Below are 27,679 nucleotides of genomic sequence, written 5' to 3' on the forward strand. Positions count from 1 at the left end.
AAAGATATTTTACGATTTTTTTAATAGAGATAACATAATAATACTATAACCAAATAAGAATATTCTAATAAAAAGGGACTAAAAATAATTATCACTTATAAATTTAGGAGCGAAAATGAAATTAACTCTATTACATTTGGAATATAAATATTATGGAGTACATTTTTATCACATATTTCATGATCTCAATCAACTTTTTGTTGTTGTAAAAAGACATTTTATCAAAATACACGTGGCAGTGATGGCCTTTTCTCTAGAAAACGCTCAAAGCTTCCTCGCACTTGGCAGGACCTTCTTCTAAAAGGAAACCGCTGAGACCAACGGAGACAGAGAGCGATGGCAGCGTACAGGTGGAAAAGCTTCTACGACGACGAAGATCGGCCGGAAAAGCCAAGGAGTTATGGCGTCACCGAAATGAGGTCTCCGCATTACTCTCTCTTCTCCCGCCCCCTCCTCCAGGTTCGTCCTTTAAGTCTTTCTTGTTTTCATTCAATATCCTCCGTCCAAATTCCTAACGAACTCTTCTCCTTTCCAAAAATAAAAAATAAATTATATCCTTCAATTGTGATTATACTTTCTGAGCAATTACTGTACATATCCATTACTGGTTGAGTGGTTAGTGAGAGAAATTCTGCCATGTTGCCTTCGAAATAGTATCACGTTTGTGAGCTTCACTCCTCAAACCGCTACTAGTGTTGTTATGTTCTTAGTCATATTAGTGCATTGTTTCGCAAGTTATACCATGACATGAGCCCCTGCGTAGGTTAATCGCGTTTTACTAGAATGTTCAATCACTATAATGCTGCTCCTTGAGCTTGAACTGTTAATTTTATCATCCTAATGTTCATCATATGTGAATTGATCTGGCTGATGACATGAGCCCCTGCGTAGGTTAATCTCGTTTTACCAGAATTTTCAATCACTATATTGCTGCTCCTTGAGCTTGAACTGTTGAGTCTATCATCCTAATGTTCATCATATGTGAACTAATCTGGGTGATAGTGTACCGATTGGAATTCTTTGAGATGTGGTATTGATAATATTCCGTGGATTTGAAGGGAACAATTACTTTTGATGGAAGGGATAGATAGCTCCTACTGTTATGTTTTTCTGATTACCGGTAGTAGTCAAGTTTGTTTTATGATCTCTCATGACATTTTTCTTTTTCTTTTCCTTTAATAGGATATTTTTGAGTCTATGGGGCAGTTTGTTGATGGGCTGAAGTTTAGTGGAGGATCTCACAGTATGATGCCAAAGACATACATCAGAGACGTAATTGACATGGCACATAAACACAATGTATATGTTAGCAGTGGTGATTGTGCTGAAAACTTGCTTCGCAAAGGTCCTTCACATCTTAAAGAATACATCGAGGTACACTGATTTTTTTTTTATTATTATTATTATTATTATTATTATTATTATTATTATTATTTTTAATAAATAAATCTTTTTCCTACAATTTCATGCCCCATGTATTAACATTAATGAGTTATTCTTAACAACACTTTACTAGGAATATAAGCAGTTGGGGTTTGATACCATTGAACTCGATGTTACATCATTAGATATTCCTGAGGAGACTCTTTTAAGATATGTGCGGTTGATTAAGAGTGATGGTCTTCGAGTTAAGCCTCAGTTTTCAGTCAAGTTTAACAAGTCTGATGTGCCCTTGAGCAGCAATAGAGCTTTTGGAGCTTATGTTGTTCCAGCGCCTCGAAGTTCAGGTGAGCTAACAAAAAATGTTGATTTAATTAGACAGGGTTCATTATCATAGAGATCATTTGAGGTTTATAATTTGCTAACCAGATTTTCAATAGAAAAAGATAACTAGAAAATGCTGCTTGCATAGTTACATGTAACCACATGGTCTAAGCTCTATGAAGCATGGCTGTGCTGGGTAGTGGTGGATGGGTATTGTGAGGTACCAAGTACCAAGGTGCAGATCTTAAATTTGTGTGAATTTGTTCAGTCAATGATTAATGCAACTACTGGTTGGCATTGACAACCACTAAAGTAAACCTAGAAGGATAATGCATCTGAATCTGAAATGCATGCATCATGTGATTAGATTTTATAATATTTGTTTTTCCACTCTAGTAAGTTTATTATTGAAGTGTGGAATGCGTTTGCTTCTTTTTCATTTGATCCAGTGTTGTTTTCCTGCAGACTTTGTGGAAGATGTGGACCTCTTGGTTAGGAGGGCAGAGAGATGCTTAGAAGCAGGGGCAGACATGATAATGATTGATGCAGATGACTTATGCAGGCATGCTGATTCTGTCCGGGGAGATTTGATTGCAAAAATCGTTGGCCGTCTTGGACTTGACAAAACTATGTTTGAAGCATCAAGTCCTCAAACCTCCGAGTGGTTTGTGAAACAGTATGGTCCCAAGGTATTGGGCCTCCTAATTTTGAAGCCTCTTCTAGGATTCATATTCTTTGTCTCATTCTAAAATCATTTTTGACTGGTTTCAGGTGAACCTTTTTGTGGACCATTCTCAAGTTATGGATCTAGAATGCCTTAGGGGGCAAAACCTTGGTAAAAATCACACCTCCATTCTGGGTTCATCATATTACCTATTCTGATCTAGTGTTGGCATGAAGAATGAACCTCCCTGTGAGCAATTGCTATTTGCTTTGGTCTTTTAAAGTAACAATAATAAGTTTTACTTGTCTTGATCTTTAGTATCATGTTTATGCATGTCATATCATTCTGTTCACTAAAAGTAAGGTGTTTCGTTATTGGCTTCTCTTGGATAAACTGTTGTTGGTTTTATGAGTCCACAATATGTATTATGTATTCTTAAGTGATGGGTGTAGATGTCTTTGTCTCCTTGTATTGAATTTATATTTGCTGAGGAAGACATTGATGTCCAGATCCTTTACTAGAGCTGTATTGTTATTGTGGAAATACAAAACCTTTTCATGAAGTCTAGAGATCATATTAACAGTCTTTCTCTAAAAAGAAAATTTTGTTAGAGCTCAAAATACAGACCAGCGTACACAAGAGGGAACAATTTGGTGAGGTGAACTATATTGATTGCCCAAAGGTAGGTATATATTAAAGAGTTCAGGACCCATCTTCCTTCAGTAGTCACTTTCTATTACCCTGTTATGAAGAAACATTTCTGCTTCCTTTCGTTATTTGATGAATTTAAATCCGTAAAGAAAGGTTGGAATATTTGCCCACAAAATTGCCTAATTCTTTGGAGATATTTTTCCTTTTTACTAATCCCAGGAAAAGAAGGAAAAACATATAAAAAGAAAGAAAAGATTAAAAAATTAAGAAGTTCGAATACTAAATACTAATGCAAAACATATAATTTCATCTCACCCGTCATATACTCATCCCCAAGGTGTTCATTGAGTAATAACAGGTAACACTTATTTTCAATTTTGATTTATTTATTGTGGTTATGATCCTTCAATTTATTTATTATTATTATTTTTTGTTTTAACTTTGAGTTTACTTATTTCCCTAGAGGCACTTATTACTGTCTGCATGTGGGGTATGAAAAAATGGAAATAATTAATTATATTAAAATCAATTAATTTTTTCCATGTTTTCAAAAAAAAAATTTATTTTTTTCCATATCTGAAATGCTGACCATTTGTCCAAATTAATCTAATATGGCAATATTAAATGTGCATTTATCTCTGTGTATATCTGAAGAAATTCCCATAAATGGGAGGATCTGTACATATGCACATATACTCATATATTTATGGCCTGGTTAGAGAAAGAAAACTAGTTACAGCCATGGACCGTGGTGTCTTCCCTAGTTACGAAAAGCAAAAGTGATTGGAGCAAAGGTCATTTTCCTTGGTCCCATTCATATGTGTGTTATTTTGTGATCAATTAGTGTTTCATGAATTTTTTCAAGACACGTGAAGCTTGAAGCTGGAAGATTTATAAGGGTGGAGAAAGAAGAAAGATGCCAGCAGTTTGGTTTGTTCTGAAGAGGTCATTTCACTGTAAATCAGAAACCGGAGATGTGCATGATCCAAATACAAGTGGTAAAAGTCTGAGCAAGATATCAACTACTAGGAAGCCAACAACCAGGTCTGGTTGTTCAAGGTCTATTGCAAATATTAAAGATGTTATTCATGGAAGCAAGAGACACATGGAGAACCTACAGCTGCGAAGCCCGAGATCTGTTGGAAGTTGTGAACTCTTGAATCCAATTACTCATCAGGTTGTGCTTAATAACTCAACTTGTGAACTCAAGATTACTGGTTATTGTTTCCAAAATGACGAAGGGAGTGGCAATGGTGGTGGAGGCAGTGGTTCAGCCTTTGTGGGCACTATTAAGCCAGGTACACCTGTCCCTGTAACTGGAAGCCATTGCAGTATACCACCCAGAAAGCCACAAGGGTCAGATAGTCCTCTCAGAAAAGGCTCATCTAATAACCAATTAAGGAGGGCCAGGTCAAGGTTTGGTTCTAGGTCTGGGGCCAGCACTGGAGGAGATTCAAATGGTTCTCAGCCTTTGACTTGTCACAAATGTGGTGAGCAATTCTCAAAATGCGAAGCTTTTGAATCCCATCATCTCTCCAAGCATGCTGGTAAGACTAGTATCCATGCCTTGTTTCTTTTGTCTTGATACACAAATAGGATTGGTTCATCTGATATTGTCTGCAAGCATGAAGTTTTACATCTAGCTTTTGTTTATTGCTATCTATTGAGTACTTAAACTTGAGGGATGCCATTATTATTCAAATTGCCTAATAATATTGGCCTTAAAAGTACAAATTTCATGTACAATTTACAGTTACACAACTTGTTGAAGGAGATTCTTCAAGGAACATTGTAGAAATGATCTGCAGAACCAGCTGGCCATCAAAGTCTGATAACAACAACAATAACAACAAGGTTAGCAATGGGATTGAAAGGATCTTGAAAGTGCACAACATGCAGAGAACACTAACACAGTTCGAAGAATACCGTGAAATGGTAAAGACCAAAGCCAACAAACTTGCCAAGAAACACGCCCGTTGCCTAGCTGACGGAAATGAGCTACTGAGATTCCATGGCACAACCCTGGAATGCTGTTTAGGCATGAAACACTGCTCAGGCCTATGCACCTCACACAAATGTGGTGTTTGCCAGATTTTGACACATGGGTTCAAAATCAACGGCGGGATCGGAGTTTTCACAGCTTCCACAAGTAGCAGAGCACTTGAAGCCATCAAATTGAAGGATGTCAGGAATCCAGGCCTGAGGAAGGCTCTCATAGTGTGCAGAGTGATAGCAGGCAGGGTGCATAAACCACTGGAGAATGTTGAAGAAATTGCTGGCCAATCAGGTTTTGACTCTTTAGCTGGTAAAGTAGGCTTGAACTCTAGTATTGAAGAACTCTTTTTACTCAGCCACAAAGCTTTGCTTCCTTGCTTCGTTGTCATCTGCAAACCATAAAACAGTTTCGGAAGTCCAATTTGATTGTAATTTCTCAGGAACACTGGTCAATTTTTCATTTTTCCTTTATCTTTATAATAATATAATAAGACCAATATACCGTTAAGGACCTCGTGGTCTAATGGCACTAAGTTGCTTTGTTATATGGGAGGTTGTGGGTTCAAGCTTCAGTGGCTCTTTGTGTTTTATTATTTTGAGAAAGTAGTTATGAACAGATACTACATTGTAATAAAGTCAGTAGTATTCAAAAAAATAAGACTAATATACCGATTTAAAACTTAAAAACATTATTTTAAGAAAATCTCATCATTAATCACGTGTTTATTGTAATAAAGTCAGTAGTATTTAAAAAAATAAGACCAATATACCGATTTAAAACTTAAAAACATTATTTTAAGAAAATCTCATCATTAATCACGTGTTTAATTCTTTAAAATTTCAGGTTCATGTTCCTTCTTATCTAATCTAAAAACATAATAAGCTTCAATTCAGGTTATACCCCTGGGTTATGTCCATTTTTTCTGTTAAATTCTTTTGTACCTTATACTATAAAAGTTGTACTACATAATTTTTTGGACAAAAATATCCCTGCAGTTATAATTTCTGTTATCTTTCTACATTATTACTACCATGTACATGCATACATAATATTATTTGTTACATCCTTCCATGGTAAGTTTGAATTCATTTAGGTTTTAATTAAAATGTTACCATAGTTATATTTAATAATTTATCATTTCTATAATTTTTAGAATTATACAATTATATATATATATATATATATATATATATATATATATATATATATATACACACACACACACACACACACACAATATATATATACACACACACACACACAATTATTTGTTAAAAAAATTAATATAACTAAGATTTTAATATTTAGTTTTAATATTGGGCATATATTTTTTGCGCATCGCGCATATAAAATACTAGTCCTAGGATAAGAATTGAACCAAATCACTTTTGTGTAGCTCCGTTCAAAATATGATCCGGGCTAAAGAATAAATATTCTGAAAGTACGGATTTTCACATCGCGTATGAGAGAAAAAGTAAATTTGAAATTATATTACACAAGAAGGAATATTTTTTTTTTTAAAAAAATGAAGGGCTAAATAGATTGTTTTACTGATTGAAATAATTATGTAATGTTAGTTTTTGATTTTTTGGAATTAAACCTAAAGTAGTTTAATTGTAAAATTCAATAATAACTGTATTTTTTATTATGAGTAGATAACTTAATTGACATTACATCTCATACCCTTTTTGGCCTTTGAGAGCCATATAGTGGGAGAAGTTCAATAGAATCAACCCTTTTACTAAGGTCTCAGTCTTAGTTCAATGGGTAAGGATCAACCCTTTTATCGAAGTCTCAGTCGTACAACAAAGATTTGGTTGGTATTAGGCAATAGATGAATAATAGCATCAAAGAAAATTCATAAACACTATAGAGTAAAATGATATAACTATAGAAATGAGTGGCTATTAGAGAATTAAAAAAATCTTTTCCAATTCAATCAGTATTTTGTGGACTCTTTGGTTAGGAAAGATTAATTAGTCATTTCTTCTTACTTTAATATTCTAGCTTCCTTTTTTTTTTTGAAGAATATTCTAGCTTCCTTTGTAATCCTTGTCATTAATAAGTGCTCTAAATAGGGAAGCCTTTGCCCAAAACACATATCTTTTTAACAAGTTAAAAACGAAGGGAAAAACTTAGTATTAAATGGCTACATAAAAATATTTTAAAATTATTGATAAGTTGATGACCCATAATTAATTTTCATAATACCAAAAGAAAAAATTATACAGAGTATATTTTTCACTTTTTGATGCAAAACACGTGAGAATTACATGAAAAAAGAAAATTTCAAAAAATCTCTAGTGATTATATTTATATTGTACATGAATCATATACTTATACGAATACGTATATAGAGCAAACGTAAATGTACGATTTGGGTCCGTGTGCACAACGCAAAACCCTTTCCCTCTCTTCCATTGTTTTATGATTATTTTTTTGGCCCCTCTAAAGCCATCTCTACTGTTGAGTCCCATACTTAGATTTCTATTCCTAGAGATTAGAAACCAAGAGAGAGCGAATCTTTCTTTAGGGAGAGAGAGAGAGAGAGAGAGAGAGAGAGAGAGAGGGCAAGGGGGAGATTCGTCATTCCTAATTTCGTATATAAATCTACCCTAAGGGGAAGGGGGGGTTGGGTGGGGGGATACACAGAAGAGAGAATGGCGAAGAAGAAAGCAACGATGACCTTGAAGGACTTCCATGGCGGTTCTATTCCTTCCGATCTCCCTCTCCCCTCTGCCCCTGGCGTGTAAGTTTCAATTTCTTTTACCCCCCCTCCCAATATATTTATGTCTTGTGCAGATTTATATTTGTGGATATGGTGGGTCTGGATATGTGGAATCCTGTAGCAAAGATGAAATCTTGATCTGAATTCAGCATCGTTTCCTTTCACTTTATATGCCTGATTTTGATTTCATGTGAACCAGTATTTGAAATCCATACTCTTCCCCCTCTTTTAAATGGTTGTAAATTTCCCAGCTTTGTAAACTGCTGTCAATTATTTATCTGTTCCAGTGATTTTCAGCCAAAATATAGGTTATGTTAGTATTCTTTTATCAGGGTTGTTAACAAAATGCTATCTTTCATAGACTTATGATCTGAAATCCTCTTGTCATTCACCTGGTTATTCTTCTATAGTTGGAGCTTAGCACAATCCAGAAACCCGTGTTTCTTATGTTTTTGCTGTAGTATTGGTGTGGTTTAATTATTACAAGATTCAGGAGAGAACTGTAAACTTATGTATAGAAATACTGACAAGTGGGAGAAGGAAGATACAATGTTAAGGATTACTGTGATTTGATTTTTGGCAGAAGTGTGAGGCCATTGGATCGCAATGGATTCGACCGCCAGACACCTTGGGGGAGTACTGCAGGAAGGACTGATCACAAGCTGCGCCCTGGATCGGCAGGGGCGTCGAGGAACTTTGATGAAAAGACTCCATTCCTGAATCACAATGCTCACATAGGCCGGAATTTTGATGAGGATGAGAGGAAGCCATTGGATGGGGTATCAGTGCCCCGTCGGATGGTTAGTGATGAGAGCCTTCGTGCTCAACCAAGCCGTGTCGAACCCAGGAAGGACAACTTATCCGATGGTAGGGCCAGGAGCAGACCAGTAACAGCACCGGTGTCTCAGATTTCAAGTGGTACAGCTAGTGGTTCTTATGCATCAAGATTTGCTGAAGCTAATAATAATGCTGGAGTAAATACTCAAACTTTTGGGGGCAATAGTCGTGTAAATGTGACTTCTTCAAATGTTGGTGGTCAAGCTGTTATTGGATCATACTCAAACGCTTGGGGATTAAAGAAAGAGGCAACACGTGTAAAGGAACCGGTTGCTACTGGATGGTCTGCTCTGGATACCGCGACTAAGTTGGCCCATGCCAGTGCACTCGAGAAGGTCTCATCTGGTAGGTGGCATTCAAAGCAACAAATGAACTTCCCAACAGAAGTAGAGGTCCTTAAACATCAAGAGACGAAGAGAGAATCGTATTACAGGGGTGGTGAAAGCTACGATAGGAATGCCTATAGCGTGAGTGATGCAGTTGATGGGATGGATTATAACAATAAGAGTCTGGCTCTCGGTGATGGGATTCATGTTGCAAGTAATAAGGAGTTGCCTGCACATGAGAGAGTTCATTCTCCCGTGTTTATGGAGGGCCTGGAAAAGAGAGCTTCAGCTACTATCAATGGGGTTCAACGTTCTCAATATGCTGTAAAACACGGTGAATCTGAACCACAGTCACCAGTGCCTTCAGAAGCATTGGAGAGGCCCAAGTTAAAGCTGCTTCCTAGATCTAAGCCATTAGAAAATTATGAACAACCCACTGAATATAAGCAGGTAATTCATTTAGACTTTTATTTACATCTCTGTATTTCTTTAGAATTGCATTTCATTCTTGTATTCTCTGGATATAGGGGCACCAGCAGCAAAGTGATCCTGTTCGTCTTGAATATGGTGCTACTGTGCCTGAATCTTGCAATCCCCACAAACATGGTTTTGTTGGATATGAGGGTGGGGACCGAGCTGTTGATCGCCCAAAACTGAACTTGAAGCCTCGATCACAGCCTCTTGAACATGATGAAAAAGGCAAAAGGTCAGCATATTTCTAATTACTGTCTTTTCCGACATTACTTCTCATGTTCAAGTTTGGATCTCTGTTCTCTCTATGTATGATTCATGCTAATATCTAATGCAGAAAAAGACAACAGAGAGTGGTGCTTGACTGTGTATGATTAATTCACTTATTTAAATAGGTTTTTATCATCATCAATTTATCCTTTCTTAGTATATCTATTGATTTTATTTTTTATTTTTTGAAAACTTTTATTTCTTTGAAAGTCGATTATGGCTGGAAAGTGTAATTCTGTGCCTATGGGAAACTTTTGAGTATTTTATCATAATCTTACTATGGCCTTATTTTCTGGCTGTTTTGACGTTTGTGATTTGTTGCTGCAGGAACACAGTATTTGGTGGTGCTCGTCCGAGAGAATTGGTAAGTTTTCTTCCTTTTGATTGTGGTATGCAGAAGAATAAAATAATAAAATTTTATTTACAAACAGGAAAAGATTCTTCCACTTTTCGGTCACTAAAGAAATGAGTTCCACCAAATTGAATGTCTAGATTGACCTATTCTCATGCTTTTCAGAATCCAAACGATTAAAAAGATGCTCCCTCATCTTACTTTTTGGACCTAGATATATTTAAAAAAAAAAACGAGAAGAAGAAATTGGATGAACTTTTTGCCACATCTTCTTAGAAACTCGAGAAGCAATTTCACATATAAGAAGAATTTTCTTATTCTGTTGTAATGCTTTGTGTTGTTTATCTACTACTGCCAACACCAGGTTCTAAAGGCAAGAGGCGTTGATGACGCTGGTACAAATGACCATGACCGTCAACACTTCTCTAGGTAAGGAATTTGATAGATTTGCATTCGATTGGAAGTTCTGTCGAGGCTAAAATAATTTATACATTTTTGTATAAAGGAACAAACAAGATGCCTCCAGGACAGAGACGGGGCAGGTGCATGCTACTCGTTATAACGGAAGAGCTGAGAATATCGTTACTGATAATAGGACTACTGGAAACACTGATAGGCGAGATCCAAGATTTAATGGTCAGAGATCAGATATGCAGAGGAGAAACAGGCAAAGTGAAAATCCAAGAAATGGCAGAGACAGGGAGATTGAGAGGTACCATCACCAGCAACCACAGGCACCACAAGACAGGCCAACTTCACCAGAAACCTGGCGCAAGCCCGTTGAGCATCCAAAACCTTCGAGCGATGTTCCAGTAGTGCGATATGGGAAAGTAGCCTCTGCAATTGAGCTTGCCACCGCCTTTTCAAAATCAGTTTCTGACCCCCCATCGGCAGATTGTTTTTCTGGCCCGAGAAACCTTACCACCAACCGGAACCAGGCGCCCTTTTCTCGACTGATGGGTCCTCCCACAAGGCCCCAGGCTCAGATCAATAGCTATTAGGCGGCTCTCTGGTGTTTGTGGTGTTTGTCAGCGACAGCTGCACGGCTTTGCAATAGTCGTAAAAAGAATGCTGTATCTCGATCACGGTAAAAAGAATGCTGTATCTCGATCACGGAATTTACCATTGGGATAATCTGTTCCTGTTTTACAAGGATAGTTCCTGACAGCTTCTGCGACAAAAAGAGGGACAAACAAAAAAACATGCAAAAGAGATAAGTTTAACAGGGTTTCTTATTTTTTTTTTTTTGTTTTTCTTATCTTGAGAATAATCATAGATGTGATGCTTTTAGGATTCCACACAGAAATTGCTGCTCAATGAATTTGTGAATTGAAGCTGTAATGGGTGGAAATTATGATATTTACTTTTGGAAATTCTTTTAGGATATTTTTCTTTGAGGTGTATTGCATCTCTATTGAATTTCTGCATTATTGTTCATCCTCCACACACATGATAGCAGCTCTTAACTGACTTCTCTTTAGCTTATTCGATCCTTTACTTTGCAGTTAACCTCAATGTTGAGCTCAATACAATGAAACTGCATAATATGTTTCACATATTGCGTATATATTACTGAAATAAAACTATAATAATATGTATAAAATAAAATTGAATAACATGTACTGTAGTTTAATTGAAATGTTACTTTAATTGTGTTGAAATACATTATAGTTGTATAAAATGAAACTGAATAACACATTATATCAAAATGATACTTTAGTTGTATTGCTATAAAATTACAGTGTATATAAAATGAAAATGAACAACAATTTTATATATTTGAGTGTATATTGTCCAGAAATCGTAGTTGAATTATAATTATACTTTAGTGGTGTTGAATTGTTGTGGTGTTGAATTGTTGATTGTAATTTATCTTGGATTGCAGATTGGTAACATCTTTCATTTCAATTTCTTATTTCCATTTTTCTCTTATAATGCATGTCTTCAATTTCATGTGTTTGCAATCCAAGAACATTTGAGTGTATATTGTCCAGAAATCGTAGTTGAATTATAATTATACTTTAGTGGTGTTGAATTGTTGATTGTAATTTATCTTGGATTGCATATTGGTAACATCTTTCATTTCAATTTCTTATTTCCATTTTTCTCTTATAATGCATGTCTTCAATTTCATGTGTTTGCAATCCAAGAACATGAGTAGCTAAATATTAGGGTTAGGATTGTGAATTTGTTGTAATTGTGCTAAGTGTGATGTTGAATTGATTGTTTGGATCATTACAAATGAGTCCCCTTGAAGGGTACTTATAGCTATTCCACCTCTTTAATGCACGGTGGAGATTTACTTGATCCTATGACTATAAATAAATCTATATCTAGAGTCTAGAACCCTCGATTTACTTGATCCTATGACTATAAATAAATCTATATCTAGAGTCTAGAACCCTCCCTAAAATTCTATACAAACCTAAGGATTCTAAAATGTTCTAGAATATTTATATGCATCTCTACATTACTAGTGTTATGTACAAGTTTTTCGAAAGATTTTACAAATCTACTATCTACTATACTAATAAGAGCCCAAGAGAGTTATGCTTATAATGGGTAGAAAAAATGACGGCAGATTGATTAAAAGATTGATAAGATTTAAATTTTACACTAAAATTTTCTAAAATACCCACACACCGTTACTAATTTCGTTAAAATTTTAAGAATTGCCGTTAGTTCACCGTTAACTTACTCAGTGATTTCAATAATAAAAAAAAATTATAGATATGCATTTCTTTAATTTAGAATTATGTGTCCACAATGCCTTTATTCAAAAAAAAATTATTCATTATCAATAAATTAAGAGAAATAATTGTATTAGTTATATTGTCTTTATTTTTCTACAATATAAAAATTCTTTATATTCAAATTTATTAATTGATTATATTCGCTACATTGTCCTTACAATATCTTAATTCAGTGAAAAAAAATTATTCATTATCAATAAATTAATTAAGAGAAATATTTTCATTAGTTATATTGTCTTTATTTTTCTCAAATGTAAAAATTTTTACATTCAAATTCATCAATTGATTATATTCACTACATTGTCTATTATCTTTTTTGTGCACTATTTTTCTAATTAAATATCAAAGTTATAATACAAAATAATGTTATATATTTATTTACCAAGTATTTTATTAATACCATGAAAAAATTAAAAAAAAAAAAATTAATAAAGCCAACAATATTAACTACTTGAGAGATTTGTGACAAAGAGAGTATTCAAATCACACAACAAATTGAAGTGAGAACTACCCTGCAATGTCCTTGTTTGACAATCAGCAGTTAGCGGATTATATTAGCGAATTTGAGCAACGAATTTATTTAATTATTAACATTGGGTAGAAAAAATGACCGCCAATTATTAAATCAAATGAATGATTCAAATTGTTCAGGTTTTAATTTTTTTTAAAATTTTTCTAATTTATCCTTAATTATATGATTATCCATTTAACTTTTCCGTTAAATACCGTTAATTCACCGTTAGTCTAATTCTAATATTAACGTCTAATATAGAATTATAATTACACCATTAATCTAATTCTAATATTAAAGTCTTAATAGAACTTAACCACAAATCCTAATGTCGAAATCCCCTCAAACAATATTAGTATATATTTAATATTTTATGCCCTAATTTTTATTTGTTATCCCTTATGTCCCGTATTTGGTTTCAACCATACCTATACAATTATTTTATTGACAATTATAATCAATCTTGACTATATTATCTTGCATTTGTAAACTTAGAATTACCTATTTAACCCGCACGGGCTTAGCTCAATGGTTTAGTGGGCAGTATTTGAGAGAAGAGACCAAAGTTTGAACCTCGGCGGCGGCAGTGCGGGAATTATGTCCAAAGTGGGCAGATTCCTTGTTCGCACGGGCATTTGGTCTTGTCTGCTAAACCATTGAGTCACCGTGATTTACAACTTCCTACAATGCTCTGTGGGTCAGAGTGTGGGGGGCCCTTGGGGTAGGGGACTCAACCTTTGGGAGAAGAATTACCTATTTAAATACGCAAATTCAACCTTCAATTATTTATACATAAACAATTTCAATATAATATTGCCTTAATATACTTTAAAGTACTTATTTAAAAAAAAAAAAACATTGAGCATTATCCCAATCGCGCAATGCACGTAAAAAACTAGTTATATAAGAAAGGTCTAAAATGATGTAGCATATTTCGAAAACGTGTAACAAAGTGACACAAATGTTACAATGAGCACTAGATGAATGTAGAATTTGGCCGGGATGCATATGAGTGGTAGCAATTGTTATGCCATGGACCTGTGTCCACATTGCAAGGTGGACTCGGGTCCAAAACGGCGTCATTTTGCTTCAAATCGACGCCGTCTGAATTACCAAAAAAAAAAATTTGCTTCTTTCCTTACCATTTGTCTTTAGAATTCGTTCCTCTATATTCATAATTATTGAACTCTATATTAACAATTGAAGAACTCTATATTCACAGTTAAAGAACTCTATATTCAACAGTATAACATAATTTTTGAATTTATATTCACAATTTTTGAAATTTATATTCACAAAAAACATCATTAACTCTAGATGTGCGTTTTGGATCCGAGTCCACCTTGAACCCGGGTCCATAGCATAATTTGCTGAGCGGTAGTATCACCTAACCTTCATGGGAGTAGAGGTGGTTTAAAAAAAATGTCCCTATTTATTTGCCCATAAATTTTTTTTTTTTTTTGAATGTATTTGCCCATAAATTAGTTAGATACTATTGAACATTTTCTAGAACTTATAATATCTGTTTTTAGCAGATTATATAATTTATATTTAATTAGAAAACTTCCACATGGGGTTTATACCTATATCATTAAAAAATAATAAAGAAATTCTAAGTGTCCAACAATTTAAGACAATTAATATGCAAACCGCTAATGTAATTGTAAAGTTTTCATTCTGCATGGTTAACAAAAATAAAAATTACAATGTACTTTATGCTTTGAAGTGTATTTTGTACTTTGCAAAATTACATTCCCCTCCATATAACTTTGAAAAATACTCGACATTATAAAATTTTTCTTTAAAAAAAAAACTATTTCTACATTTCAATTTTTAAATCTTTAGACAAAATTTATTTGACCTTATCTATATCCTAAAATAAGACCAATATATCATACAATACTTACAATGAAGACTTGACAAAATCAAATTAATTACCTAAAAATTAAAGTGTACAAATAATATTTTTCACAGTTAAAATTGAATATGAATATCCATTAGGCATGGATGAAATGACATGTCCCTTCCAATTTAACCAAAAATCTTGAGCAAGCAAAAACAAGATTAGTTTTTATGTGTGTGATCTTAATGTATCTTAATTGTAGAAATCGGTAGTTAAGCCAAAAAAAAAAAAAATTTAAGGATAATGTGAGTCTTTTTTAGTTTAATTAGAGGTTTCGAATCGAAATGAAAATGATTAGTTTTAGTGTATGAAATTATAATGTATTTTGATTGGAAAAACTTGTGATCAGACCTGAAAAAATTTTGAAGATTTCAATGATTGTAAATTGTACTATGCTGCCATATTCACTAGTAAACAATATGTACTATTTGGGTACTTAACAAAATTAAAAAAAAAAAATATGTACTTTGATCTGAAGAGACCATTCCTGTCAGAAACAACAAATATTGGACAGAATATTTCAGGCTTCCCTTTTTGTACACTCAATAACTCATGGCCTCAACATCACATGTTAACAAAAAACAGAAACACAACAACCAACATAACAGTTTGTTACACAACTAAAAGAAAAACATAAGTTATGTGTTTGGTTTAATTAACAGATTCAAACTGTATAACAAAATTAATACATTTTGTACCTGAATTATTATAGAGAAATTAAAATTTTCGTCCTCCAATTATTATTTGTCAGTAATTTTCGTCATTTAACTGTGTGTGAATTACTTTCTGTCGTTTTTGAGTTTTGTTAGAGTTGAGTTAAAAAATAACATTGCAGACAATTGAGAGATGAAAAAAGTTAATTCAGGGACGAAAAACTTAACACTCTATAATTCAGAGAAGATCGATCAAAGTCATTTTTCTAATTATATACAAACTAATTTATAGCGTCCAATAATGTACAATTTTATGAAATTTCTAAGGTGATTGACATGGGTGTCTTTGTATCATATATGATATGTCCGGTTGTACACAATATTATAGTAAAGACAAGTGTTGACAGTACCTGTTACAATCTAAATAAGCGTATATGGTTGTACTTAGTACAAACACAGGTATGGATGAACCCTAAAAGTTCCCCAAAATGTTATAATTGTCTCAAAATGGGGCAAAGTGAAAATTTTATTTTCTTTCTTGGAAAAAAAAATTCATTCATTTCTGTACAATGTGGTCTTCCTCACGATGAACACACACATTCATGCTAGAATGAATTGAACATGGTTTCTCTCTCTCCCTCTCTCTCTCTCTCTGAAAACACCAAAAACATTGATTTGAATGGAAGCTAGAATGCCCAACAAACTGCAACTAAAAGATTCTCACCTCCCAATCCCTTCATTCCCCAGAAGAAGAGAAATGCATGTGTATGCTGTGAGGCACACTTACATAAACTAAACAACCTGAATTAGACCCCTGCACTTTGAGCTCCATTTCCAGTGCCAATATCTTCCAAAACTAAACATGATAGCTGATACCCTGAAAAGAGAGTTCCCCGTCGAAGCGTTTGTGGATTTGTGCAGCACAGAAGAGAGTGAGAGGAAGGGAGGAGGAGGGAGAATGGAGAGGAAGAAGAAATGTGTTGTGGAGGTTCAGGATGACTGCAGAGAGTTTAAGTCGAAGAATCTCCAGGCCGAGAGGCGGCGTCGTGAGAAGCTCAGCCAGAGGCTCCTGGAGCTCCGCTCATTAGTCCCAAACATAACCAATGCAAGATCCCACTAATTATCCTAGAATCTATGTTTCAAGATTTTGTCTTTTCCTGTTGAAGTGAATTGTAATGTTGTGTGTTATGTTTCTTGATTTGCAGATGACTAAAGAAACGATTATCACGGATGCGATTAGCTACATTGAGGAGCTGCAGAACAATGTGAAGGAGCTGAGCAACCAGCTTTTGGAAATGGAGGCCACTTCTGGAGTGGAAGGGAAAGCCCAGATTACTGGAGATCATAACACTGATTCTGCTGCAGAAGACATGAAGAAATTTGGGATTGAGGTAAATTAAACGTTTTGTTTTCAATTTCGATCGACGAATCATGGATTCATGTCAATTGAAGCATGTGTTTCATCTCAACTAAAAGCCTAAGCTGATAATTGGATTGCACATTAATGGCTATATGCTCAACAAATGTCTGCACCCCATTATATTGAATATTGTTGTGAACAGGCAGAGGTTCAGGTGGCTCAAATTGACCAAAACAAGCTGTGGATCAAGGTAATCTGCCAGAACCGAAAAGGCGCCTTTACGAAACTAATGGAAGCCATGAATGTTCTTGGAGTTCATCTCTATGATACCTCTGCCACCACCTCCAAAGGTGCCCTTCTTGTCACCTCAACTCTTGAGGTACAAAATCACACCAAATGTTATCATGTGTCCTAAGATGTTTTTTTTTTTCCACAAAGTTATGTTTTTTTTTGGTGGGTTGCAGTTAAATCAGAGTGGAGCAGCGGAGGCTCATCAAGCTCAACAGTTCTTGCAGGAGATTATCAAGAACATATAAGGATTAGGATTTTTTCCTTAAACAAGAACAAACATCACTGTCATAGTAGGATCTTTGCTTTTTTCTTAAACAAGTTTGAGATAATTAAGGTTATCAATCCTACAAGTTACAGTCTTTCAGACCAGATCTGTATGTAGTTATTATTACTACTACATAATCATTATTATTATTATTATTATTATTTATAATTAAGATCTTGCTTGTGAATTCTCCCCACTACAAGAAAGATCCTATCCTCAATCAACATAGTCTACCAAAATGGTGGGACCCAAAGCCAGCTGCTGCTAGCCAATCAGGAGGAGGAATTCTTACAGAACAGTTCAGATTTGATAAAAGGCACATGAATCTACAGTCTCCTGGTCTGCATAAAGTTTGAAAGTAACATAAAGGGGCCCCACCTATTGTTACTAACATTGGACATGCAAATTCATAGAAAAAATGAAATCCCATTGATTGCTCTCCTGTTTTGTGTTTGGTCTCAAAACCAACATACCTAACACTGTTCCCTAAGCTGCACCCAAAAGAAATCTTGGCATGAATGGCTTGTGAATAATATGAGTAGAGGTGACAAAACCCACCATTCTTGACACTTGAGGTTCACCGGCCTGATCGACTATAACTCACGTTTCTGAAACGAGGTTTCTGGGTTTGGATTTCCTAGTACCCTTTGTTATTTTCGCGATTTGGGAACAAAGTTGCATAACAATATTATGGTATAATAAATAATAACATGTTGTGAATTTGTCTTGATTATAGTTTCCGGACTTCCAACTTATAAAAGAAATGGAATAAAGATGTGCACTTTCTTATTAAGGAGACACCAGATATTGTGGTGGTAGCCATCCTCAAACATCAGTACCCAATAAGCAAAAAAGCATTTGATGAAAAATTTTCAAAACTGTTTTTTTTTTTTTTTTTTTTTTTTTTTTTTTTTTTTTTTGTTTCTTCTCCAAAACTTTTTTTTTTTCTAGTCAGTAGATTTCCATAATATTTTTTTTTTTACAAACCTAAGAACCTAAAATCAGAATCTCACTCCACTTTCTCTTTCTTTCAAGCTTCAGCTTCAGCCCCACACAACACAAACAAAAGAACTCAGATCACCAGATCAGAGTTTGCAGTTCATCATCATCATATCACATTAGGCTCCAGAAAAGGAAAAGCTTTTGAATCTTTCAACCTGAAATCCAGTCTCCTCCCTCCCACCTTTCTCCATCAAAACCCCTGCATTTTGATTTTCTGAGTATCAAATTATCAATCAGATCAGGCAATATAATACAGATGATATAAAATATTTCACCGCTGGAAATTATGGAATTTCCGACCACCTAAAAGTGATCTTAAAATAAGTCAAAAGTCCTGTTCCGACCACTTTTGGTATCCGACAAAACCTTTGTTGCTATTTCCGACCACTTTTTGCTTTCGACTTGATTTAAAATCACTTTTAGGTGGTCGAAAATTCTATAATTTCCAGCAGTGTCTGTTTCTTGTTGATGAAGCAATGATAAAGATTGGATCTTGGAGCATAATTTGAGGAAAAAATGTTACCTTGAGGGCTACAAACAGGAGGGTCTTCAAAGAGGGAAAGGGAGAGCTGTTTGTGAGCGAGGCCAATGTCGAAGAGGATGAGACCGGAAGATGGATCGTAGACGATGATGTCCTTGACGGGGAGCCACAAGAAGAGCTCTTCCTGGGAGAGGCCCTGGACGCCGATGAGGCCGCCGTAGCTGAGGTTGGCGCGGACGACGCTGTCGAAGAAGACGCGGGTCTCGAATTTGGCGACGCAGGGGGTTTCCAGGTAGACTTGGAGGTGGCCGTAGTCGTCGAGGTCGTAGGATTTGACGACGTTCTTGGGGAAGAGGCCGGCGGGGAGGCCGCGGCTCTTGAGGAGGTCGTGGATGTTGGAGGCGGCGGCGGCGGCGGAGGAGAGGTGGAGGAGGAGGAGAAGGAGTGCATGTGTGAAGGTGGTGGCCATGGATATGGGCGGTTGTGGGAGGTGAACGGTTCAAAGGGAAAGTGGAAGAAAGGAGGATTTTAAGGGGGTTTATGGCGTGAAATGTTGGGCCCTTTGGCTTTTGATTAAGTGTATGTATAATGTATGTAAGTGTGTCTGTTTCACAAACAAAATAAACCCCCCACCCAACCACCACTCCCTTCTTGTTTATGTTTCAAGATTTTGTCTTCATCGATGATGTTTCTTGTGTTGTTTATCTACCATAATAACGCTTACTAACTCTTTTGTTTTAATTTTTTTTAAGCCCATTATATTCCAAACCCCTCAAAGATTTGGCTAAATTGATACAAACAAAAACAAAAACAAAAGTTTAAAAAAAATTAAGAGCCTTTTTTGAATAGAATAATAAAAACGCGTCACATTAATATTTTGATAAAATATACCATGATCAGGGCCGGCCCAGAGGGGCGGGCAAATGGGCACCCGCCCAGGGCCCAATGTTGAAAGGGGCCCCTAACTTGGATTTTTATTTTTTGATAAAGTTAAGAGAAAATTTTTTTCGTGCATAAGCAGAGATTTGAACCCACAACTTCAAAATTATTATTTAACATTACATCAACTTAACCATTACAATCATTTAATATAATAATTTAATTAATAGATACTCAGTATATATTAGAGAATATTAAATTAATTTATAATTAAATTTCATATAGAGGCCCAAAGTTTGAATGAGCACTACTCTATAATTAGTCTTAACTGAATTTTTTTAAAATAAAGTCTTACAAAAATTATATGTCGACAAAAATTCAAAGTTATCCTTGAATTATTTTCAATTAACAAAATCTTTTTAATTAACTATATATATATATATATATTAAGGGCCATTGTTTTTACTTCGCCCCGGGCCTATAAATTGATAGGACCGGCCCTGACCATGATGTTATTAGAAAAAGAAAAGAAACATAGTTTGTACGTACTAGGTACTCTTTTTCAAGTTAATTAACGCATATCACGAGAAGCAAACTAGTGTAGTATTACTCGGATGACATTACGACACATGGTAGGGTTACATTAAGAGGTATTTTTGTCACATTTTTCTTCTTATTGCATGTCTCAATTCAATTGATATAACTAAATTACAGAATTTTCATATTTAGAAATAAACATTTTAATAAAAGGTATGAATAAGGTTGATAGTAAATAACTAAATACCTATGAAGTTTAATATATAAGAATAAATTTAATATGATTGGTTTAACAAATTTGTAGGAGAGAGGAGATGTGATAAAATAAAATAAAACAAGAAGAATATGAAGTTGAAAATAAAATATTATTATATTTATGAAATGCCAAAATAATCTTTATTTATTTTTCAAGAAAATGGTTGGAAATGAAGGCATTAATTAAGATCTAATTAAAAATATTCATGGGGTAAGAGAATATGAGATGACGCGAGTCTCTTTCAGTTTAACCAGAATTCTTGAGTTCTCAAGAGTACAATTACCTTAAAATACATGAGTGAATGCAACTATATATTTTAAAGTCCAAGAATGCTTTGTACTCGGCAGACATCACAAACATAGTTAGTCTTATTGTGCAGGCAAGGACACCACGATCTACAAACAAAAATCTAATAAAATAAAATAAAATAAACCAAGACGAATAATAAGCATGTTTTAAGGCTAAAATTTTTGTCACATGTTTTTATTTTATTGTAGAAAAAATGAAAAAAAAAAAAAAAACTACTCACTTTGTCTATTTTATTTGTCTTTGTTTACTATTCATTAGTCAATTCAACTTTTTTTTTTTTTGTTTATTTTATTAATATTTTTTAATTTATTTTATGTTTTTAATAATACAATTAATTTAGTTTCTAAATAAGTAAATGGTATACCCTACAAAATTGAATTATAAATAACTCCAATCAAATTTCATTAATAACCAAATTAGATACATAAAATGAGACAAAAAAAAAATACAATTTATTTCTTTCTGAATGAATATAATCAGATTTATTACATCTATAAGATGAAGTAAAAAAAAAAAAAAAAAAAAAAAGTAAAGTAAATACAATATATATATATTACTGATTAGAGTAAAATACTGAATTTGAAGTCAAAATTAAAAGAAAGTGATGATGGGGGGGATATAAATGGAGTGAGTGGGGACAAATGAGAAGGGTAAAACTGAGTGAAGTGTACCCAGCACTGGACAATTGGCTTAGACATAAAGGTTTGGTTATATGCAATAATATACATATATATTTTAATTTGCATGGTAAAAAGCAGTGACAGAATCATCATTTCAGAAAGTTGAAACCCTACCTCAGAATCATCTGCAACACCTGCATTTGTGTACTGTTTGTTGTTCCTTATGGACGGAAACTACGAGGTTTCAATCCTTATTAATTTATATATTGCATTTTATAGTATTCTTCTAATTACATATCAAATAAGAATGACAAAGAAACAATTAAGTATCTCTCTCAAACACATATATATAATTCTCGTCTTCGTTTGATAAACTCATGTTTTGATCGGTAGTAGTAAATGCGATAATATGGCAATAGAGACCACGTTTAAAAATCAGAGAGTATTGCAGGGATGCAGACATTTTTACATGTCTATTAACTTATTATGTTCATATATAGTTGTATTACAAATGTCTCGATATTCATTATACATAATAAATAATATTCATATTAAACATAATCAGCTTGGTTGGCGTGAGTGACCGTGCACTCTAAATATGGTACAGACTTAAAGTGCCTCCTAAAGTCTGCTCAGCACAACTATTTTTTCAATTCATAGGGCCATAAGTCCACATATATATCCACCATAAGAAATACCAGTCAGAAGCTAGCTTGAAGAGGGGATTTCATAAAATATAATTATTTTGGTGGTTAGTGTTTGAAGGGTGATGATGAGATTAGGCCCGAAATCACGGGCATTAGGACAAAAGAAGGGCAAGGAATATATAAAAATTGCACTTAAAGAATAACTTTTGTGCCCAGGCTGGTAAATGGGAAATCTTAATTAACTACAAAAATATAATTTATAAAATTATATATAATCATGTTTTGGACAATCGCTTTTGTTATCTTTAAGACTTTTTAGGCCCCCCTCTAAAGATTTTTGGTACATGCAGTGATTGCATTGTCTTGTGCTTTGTCTTAAGCTTGACCCCTCTTTCCACCACCATTAATGTACCTGCAGGTTTTCCTTTCTTTCTTTCCCTTTTAATCCTATACATTATATTATTTCATGTGTTAATTCTACTCAATAAGCCCGGCTTCCACCCACCTAGAATTCCGACTGAGTTGGTCGAGTTCAGCCCCTGCTCAATTCGAGATATGACGTTGTGGTTTACCATAAAATAAATCAGACTTATCTTGTGAATCTAACTGGCAAAAGACTATAATAAGATAAACCAGTCTTGGTTGCTGATAGTTGATTGACTCAAATATATCAAAAGATCAATATGCAGCTTTCATGAAAAATCAAACTTAAAATCTTGTGATAATCAAACTATCGGACTAAATTGGTTGGAATTGTCCTAAAGTTAATTAAAAAAAATAATATCTCTATATTTGAACTAAATATTCATCGCCTTTGGGATTTATAAATGTAATCATTGCGGTGTTAATTCATCAAGTTCAAGATTAAACTTTTAGCATAACATGCAGTTTCATCACGCTTAAGCTTGGGAAGAATAAATATATTGATAAACAAATGACTAATGTAGCTAAGCTACGTTATCCAAGACTTTGTATAAGATCCCAAATTATTAGGAATTGGCAAGAGGAAGTGGAGGGTGGAGCCGCCGACCATTTGGTCATTTTAATGTGGTTGTAGGCTTGGTGGCTTTAAGAAAACAATTTTTATTATGGGCTGTAACCTACGTCCAAGGATGTTGTAGGCCTTGTTGGGTGTCATCTTTAATCCTCTTCTTAGCCGGCCCACTACTTTCCCAACTTCCCCATTGCAGCTATGATCATCACCCTACAAACCCTACTTTTTTTTTTTTTTTTTTTTTTTTTTTGGTGATAAGTTGATAACAATTGATTACATGTTAATGGATGATTTAAGTTATATGATCGATTATATATGTATTTGCTCTATTGTAGTAAGCTATGAGAATATTCTTAAATAAATGTTTTTAACAAGAAAATATCAAATATCTTTAACTAATTACTATCGATGATACGGTTGCACCTTAATTATTTAGTAAAATGTAAGGTTGTTTGTCAAGTCATATCATCTCAACAATCGTCATTGATAACAAGGTTGTACATGATAAAGTTAAAAGAATTGATAATTTTGTTTAAGGATTTATTTCCTTTTTAGTCATCTGATTATATTGGTCGTCAATTTTATTATTATTTTTTTTAAATATTGTAATCAAATATACAAAAATGATCCCAAATATATATATATATATATATATATATATATATATATATATATAGTAATTAGATAGACAAAAATTAAACAAATTTTTTTAGGGACAATATATTAAAAGATTCTTGATCAGGTCTTTTTTAAAGTAAAAAATCAAACTCTATGAACGCAATAATTCAAGGAGAATTTGAATTAGTCTCACCGTTGATACTCTGATGTTGTATGAGGATATATATATATATATATATATATATATATATATATATATATATATATATATATATATATATATATAGGTTCTCGTGCGGGTGAGGGCTTCAGGTGCGGTTGTGCGGTTTAATCTGAGCCATCCATCTCGCTTTAATCAACGTCCAGGATTATCAAAGTTTAAAAAAAAACGCGATGGCAATTTTGTAATTTTTGCATCTAGGTCAAAATTAAGGTGAGCGGATCTGTGATTAATGTGCGTGAGTTTTGTGCTTAATGTGTGTGTGTTTTGTGCTTAATGTGCGTGAGGTTTGTGCTTAATGTGCGTGGGGATGTGCTTAACGTGAATAGTTGTTAAAAGTTAAAGTCTGTGAGTGAATACTTAAAGTGCGTGAGTTTTGTGCTTAATGTGCGTGATGTTTGTGCTTAATGTGCGTGAGTTTTGTACTTAATGTGCGTGAGTTTTGTACTTGGTTGTTGAAACTTAAAGTCTGTGAGTTAATATTTAAAGTGCGTGGGTTTTGTACTTAATGTGCGTGAGGTTGTGCTTAATGTGTGTGGGTTTTGTACTTAAAGTGCGTGAGTTTGTGATTAAGATCTAACACTTAAGGTGCACCAAGCCTCCGACTTGCCCTGGGCTTTGGCAAAACCCTCCAGCAAAGCTGCGCTACTCCTAAGCAAGATAAAAGGAGAAATCCAAATTCAAAGTATAGAGTTGATGAGTTGAATGAGTCTCCTTCTCGCCTTCCTGGTATTCGCACACTTGGCTTTGGCAAGCGTTTTTTTTTGTTTTTGTTTTTTTTTTTTTTTTTTTTTATAATTTTCATTGATTTGAGTCGTTGATCTAAATTTGATCAACTGCTCAGATTTAACCGCACAACCGCACGGGAAGCTATACCCGATGTGCGATGGATTAATGTGCGTGAGATTTGTACTCAATGTGCGTGAGTGTTGTGCTTAATGTGCCCGAAATTTGTACTTAATGTGCGTGAATGTGTAAAATGCAGCAGAAAATATTGATGTTAGCTTCTTCCCCATCCCCAGTAGCCATTGCCCCCTCCTTGCTGATGATGATGCAGAGGCGAGCTATGGTGGTTAAGAATTATGGGAATAATACAACAGAAATCCACACTTAGCTGCTGTGCAAATTTTACTGTGCGTGCGTCATCTATATAAACATTCAACTGCACTGAAGGTAGCGGATAATCCAGAATCCATGGCCAAATTGAAGGAAGAAGTAACAGGAAGTTTGGGCGTTAATGTGCGTGAGTTTCTGTTCTAATTCCTTCTGGGCTCGTAATTCTGAAATACTCACGCACATTAGGCACAAATTTCACGCACATTAAACACAATACTCAGGCACATTAAGTACAAATCTCACGCATATTAACATGACGCACATTAAGTATAAACCTCACGCATATTAATCCACCGCACAACCGCACGGGAAGCCACAAATGCACCTGATCCCTTCCATATATATATATATATATATATATGTTGTTGTACTAAGGGTTAGTTGAAATTGTAGTGTAATCATGCCAACAAATCGCCTACATAAGCTAGTAGTATTATTGATTGGAACCTAATCTTCCCTAACCAAAAAAAAAACACACACACACACACCCAAAATTATGTTTTATATCAACCTTATATTTTACTCAAACAACTTTTGTGAATTAAATAGCAGCAGACATTCGAGTCGTGGAAGTTAGTAAACTATAGAATAAAGTTTTGTTTTATTTATTATTATTTGTAAAGAGGGAATGGTTTCACCTAAACGACTTCTATAAACTTCTATTATTGGTTTGAGAAAAGTAATTAATAATGTATATACGTGATTAGAGAAAGATGTAATTGCTTAATTAATGAGCCTCATCCACTTTCCATTAGAGGTACTTGGTGGCACTAGTACAGTCATACAAGGTGACACAATATATTTTAGTGAGATTTGAATACTCACAATTCCTTAATTTAATTAATAAATCTTTCTTCCAATAATTCTTTATACCCAAGGGTGTTGTTGATAAGATGTATGGGGTGGGTCACTTTCGTTTAATCAGATGATTCAGATTTCAACGGTAAGAATACATCTACCTTAAAACTTATGTAGGAGTGCTTTGTCATCCTTTAAGGTCCTACTCAGCATGAATATGATTAGTCAATCTCAATATTTTTACGGTTCAATTGAATTCATATATAATTTTGTAATAAATTTGACCACTTTTCGATTACTAAATAGTAAATATAGGTTTGAATTTCACTTTTTCATCTCATTAAATACAAAAATATATTTGTAGTTATAAGACATAATAAATTATTAGCATGCAACATTATTTATTAGATAAAGAGTAGTTTTACTTTTGCTTGGCTTCTAGCTCTTGGAACTAATATCATTGATTATTTTTTAAAAAATTTTTGGGACAAGGGTTTAGATCACCTTATTGTTTGACTAAATCAGCTAGATTATATTTTAACTATAAAAGTAGTAAAATATAGAGCTTCTATTTTTCTATTTATTTTCCTTTATTTTATTTAAAGTTTAGAACAATTTCATTTTCCTTTCATATTTTTGTGTGTGTTAATTTGTTGGTTCTAAAGAATGTTTGGAATGCATATACTAAGGTGCTATATGTGATGGAACATAGACTAAATTTAACATAATTTGATCAATCTCTACCTACCGTACTTAAGTTTTTTTTTTTTTTTTTTTTTTTTTTGAAAATACCGTACTTAAGTATTTATTGTAAAATATAAGAAAAAGAAGTTTATGAAATGATATTATTATTTGAAGTGATTGTGATTGTGAGATAAACTTCTTTAGTATTCTCACATTCCCTTGTTTTTTATTATGTTTTTCATTTTAACCCATTTATTTTTCTCACACTTAAAACATACAGGGGGTGTTTGGCAAATAGTTGTTAGCTAATTAGGTTAGTGGGTTTGATTAGTTGATAGCATTAGCTGATTGTAAAAAAGTGTTTGGTAAATTAGCTGTTAGTTGATAGCTGATTACATGCAAAATAACTTTCTCAAAAGGCTGATTGAGCAGCTTTTTGAATTTTAACATTTTGGAGCAATAAGTTGTTACAAAAAGCTAATTAATCAAACAAAAATACTTCATGTACTCCCAAAATCATCCTCCCAACTTTTTCTCCCACTTGTGTTCAAATTTGATTAGAGGAAGAAGAAAAAAAGAATGGATAAACATTATGACCCCTTACTAAATTAAGCAATCAAGGCATGTCATGTCATAGTGAGTAAAAAATGAAGTAGGATTTGGGAGTTTATGTAGAATTTCCCTTAATCAAACACTCATATTGATTGATTAACAAATTAAAGTCAAACAGCTAATAGTTATCAAATAAGCCAAAATTGGCTGATAAGCTAATTAACTATGTTA

The 27,679-nt window shown here is 33.9% G+C and overlaps 5 protein-coding genes and 1 long non-coding RNA gene across 8 annotated transcripts; 4 read left to right on the forward strand and 2 right to left on the reverse strand.

The window, feature by feature from the left end:
• Nucleotides 1–233: 233 nt before the first annotated feature.
• Nucleotides 234–2,930, forward strand: LOC109170378 (protein HEAT-STRESS-ASSOCIATED 32). The gene is made up of 5 exons (XM_019319467.1): nt 234–459; nt 1,183–1,374; nt 1,517–1,727; nt 2,170–2,393; nt 2,476–2,930. The coding sequence occupies exons 1-5, from the start codon at nt 337–339 to the stop codon at nt 2,584–2,586; spliced, it is 861 nt and encodes a 286-aa protein (XP_019175012.1). The 5' UTR covers nt 234–336; the 3' UTR covers nt 2,587–2,930.
• Nucleotides 2,931–3,583: 653 nt separating this feature from the next.
• Nucleotides 3,584–5,485, forward strand: LOC109170361. The gene is made up of 2 exons (XM_019319442.1): nt 3,584–4,566; nt 4,773–5,485. The coding sequence occupies exons 1-2, from the start codon at nt 3,936–3,938 to the stop codon at nt 5,414–5,416; spliced, it is 1,275 nt and encodes a 424-aa protein (XP_019174987.1). The 5' UTR covers nt 3,584–3,935; the 3' UTR covers nt 5,417–5,485.
• Nucleotides 5,486–7,448: 1,963 nt separating this feature from the next.
• On the forward strand, nt 7,449–11,436 carry LOC109170350. 2 transcript variants are annotated; one of them, XM_019319432.1, is made up of 6 exons: nt 7,449–7,764; nt 8,330–9,356; nt 9,434–9,612; nt 9,975–10,011; nt 10,364–10,428; nt 10,505–11,436. In XM_019319432.1, the coding sequence occupies exons 1-6, from the start codon at nt 7,676–7,678 to the stop codon at nt 10,998–11,000; spliced, it is 1,893 nt and encodes a 630-aa protein (XP_019174977.1). In that variant the 5' UTR covers nt 7,449–7,675; the 3' UTR covers nt 11,001–11,436. The 2 variants fall into 2 exon arrangements, with proteins under 2 accessions (XP_019174977.1, XP_019174976.1); XM_019319431.1 differs by having other exon boundaries at nt 7,450–7,764; nt 8,327–9,356.
• A 1,978-nt stretch (nt 11,437–13,414) lies between these two features.
• On the reverse strand, nt 13,415–27,567 carry LOC109170403. Its single transcript, XR_002052419.1, has 3 exons — nt 27,405–27,567; nt 25,732–25,739; nt 13,415–13,427 (listed from the first exon to the last, which is right to left on the reverse strand). It is a non-coding gene; the product is annotated as an uncharacterized LOC109170403 (long non-coding RNA).
• Nucleotides 16,343–17,758, forward strand: LOC109170385 (transcription factor DYT1). The gene is made up of 4 exons (XM_019319479.1): nt 16,343–16,924; nt 17,025–17,210; nt 17,382–17,558; nt 17,644–17,758. The coding sequence occupies exons 1-4, from the start codon at nt 16,682–16,684 to the stop codon at nt 17,713–17,715; spliced, it is 678 nt and encodes a 225-aa protein (XP_019175024.1). The 5' UTR covers nt 16,343–16,681; the 3' UTR covers nt 17,716–17,758.
• LOC109170392 lies at nt 18,439–19,786 on the reverse strand. Of its 2 annotated transcripts, none has more exons than XM_019319492.1 (2): nt 19,261–19,786; nt 18,439–18,951 (listed from the first exon to the last, which is right to left on the reverse strand). In XM_019319492.1, exons 1-2 carry the CDS (start codon nt 19,685–19,687, stop codon nt 18,854–18,856), a joined length of 525 nt encoding a protein of 174 aa, XP_019175037.1. In that variant the 5' UTR covers nt 19,688–19,786; the 3' UTR covers nt 18,439–18,853. The 2 variants fall into 2 exon arrangements, with proteins under 2 accessions (XP_019175037.1, XP_019175047.1); XM_019319502.1 differs by having other exon boundaries at nt 18,439–18,936; nt 19,261–19,780.
• Nucleotides 27,568–27,679: the final 112 nt, after the last annotated feature.

The sequence above is a fragment of the Ipomoea nil genome, unplaced genomic scaffold (genome assembly GCF_001879475.1).
Source record: "Ipomoea nil cultivar Tokyo-kokei standard unplaced genomic scaffold, Asagao_1.1 scaffold0317, whole genome shotgun sequence".
In the NCBI taxonomy this organism is placed as follows: domain Eukaryota; kingdom Viridiplantae; phylum Streptophyta; class Magnoliopsida; order Solanales; family Convolvulaceae; genus Ipomoea; species Ipomoea nil.

Excerpts from the sequence above, each read along its gene's own strand:
- LOC109170378 (XM_019319467.1), top strand. The coding sequence starts at position 337 with ATGGCAGCGTACAGGTGGAAAAGCTTCTACGACGACGAAGATCGGCCG. Across the intron at positions 1,375-1,516 it reads ATCTTAAAGAATACATCGAG|GAATATAAGCAGTTGGGGTT; the intron begins GTACACTGATTT and ends ACACTTTACTAG. Across the intron at positions 1,728-2,169 it reads TCCAGCGCCTCGAAGTTCAG|ACTTTGTGGAAGATGTGGAC; the intron begins GTGAGCTAACAA and ends GTTTTCCTGCAG.
- LOC109170361 (XM_019319442.1), top strand. The coding sequence starts at position 3,936 with ATGCCAGCAGTTTGGTTTGTTCTGAAGAGGTCATTTCACTGTAAATCA. Across the intron at positions 4,567-4,772 it reads TCATCTCTCCAAGCATGCTG|TTACACAACTTGTTGAAGGA; the intron begins GTAAGACTAGTA and ends TACAATTTACAG.
- LOC109170350 (XM_019319431.1), top strand. The coding sequence starts at position 7,676 with ATGGCGAAGAAGAAAGCAACGATGACCTTGAAGGACTTCCATGGCGGT. Across the intron at positions 9,357-9,433 it reads AACCCACTGAATATAAGCAG|GGGCACCAGCAGCAAAGTGA; the intron begins GTAATTCATTTA and ends CTCTGGATATAG. Across the intron at positions 10,429-10,504 it reads GACCGTCAACACTTCTCTAG|GAACAAACAAGATGCCTCCA; the intron begins GTAAGGAATTTG and ends TTTTGTATAAAG.
- LOC109170385 (XM_019319479.1), top strand. The coding sequence starts at position 16,682 with ATGATAGCTGATACCCTGAAAAGAGAGTTCCCCGTCGAAGCGTTTGTG. Across the intron at positions 17,211-17,381 it reads TGAAGAAATTTGGGATTGAG|GCAGAGGTTCAGGTGGCTCA; the intron begins GTAAATTAAACG and ends TGTTGTGAACAG. Across the intron at positions 17,559-17,643 it reads TTGTCACCTCAACTCTTGAG|TTAAATCAGAGTGGAGCAGC; the intron begins GTACAAAATCAC and ends GGTGGGTTGCAG.
- LOC109170392 (XM_019319492.1), bottom strand. The coding sequence starts at position 19,687 with ATGGCCACCACCTTCACACATGCACTCCTTCTCCTCCTCCTCCACCTC. Across the intron at positions 18,952-19,260 it reads TCCTGTTTGTAGCCCTCAAG|AAAATCAAAATGCAGGGGTT; the intron begins GTAACATTTTTT and ends TTTGATACTCAG.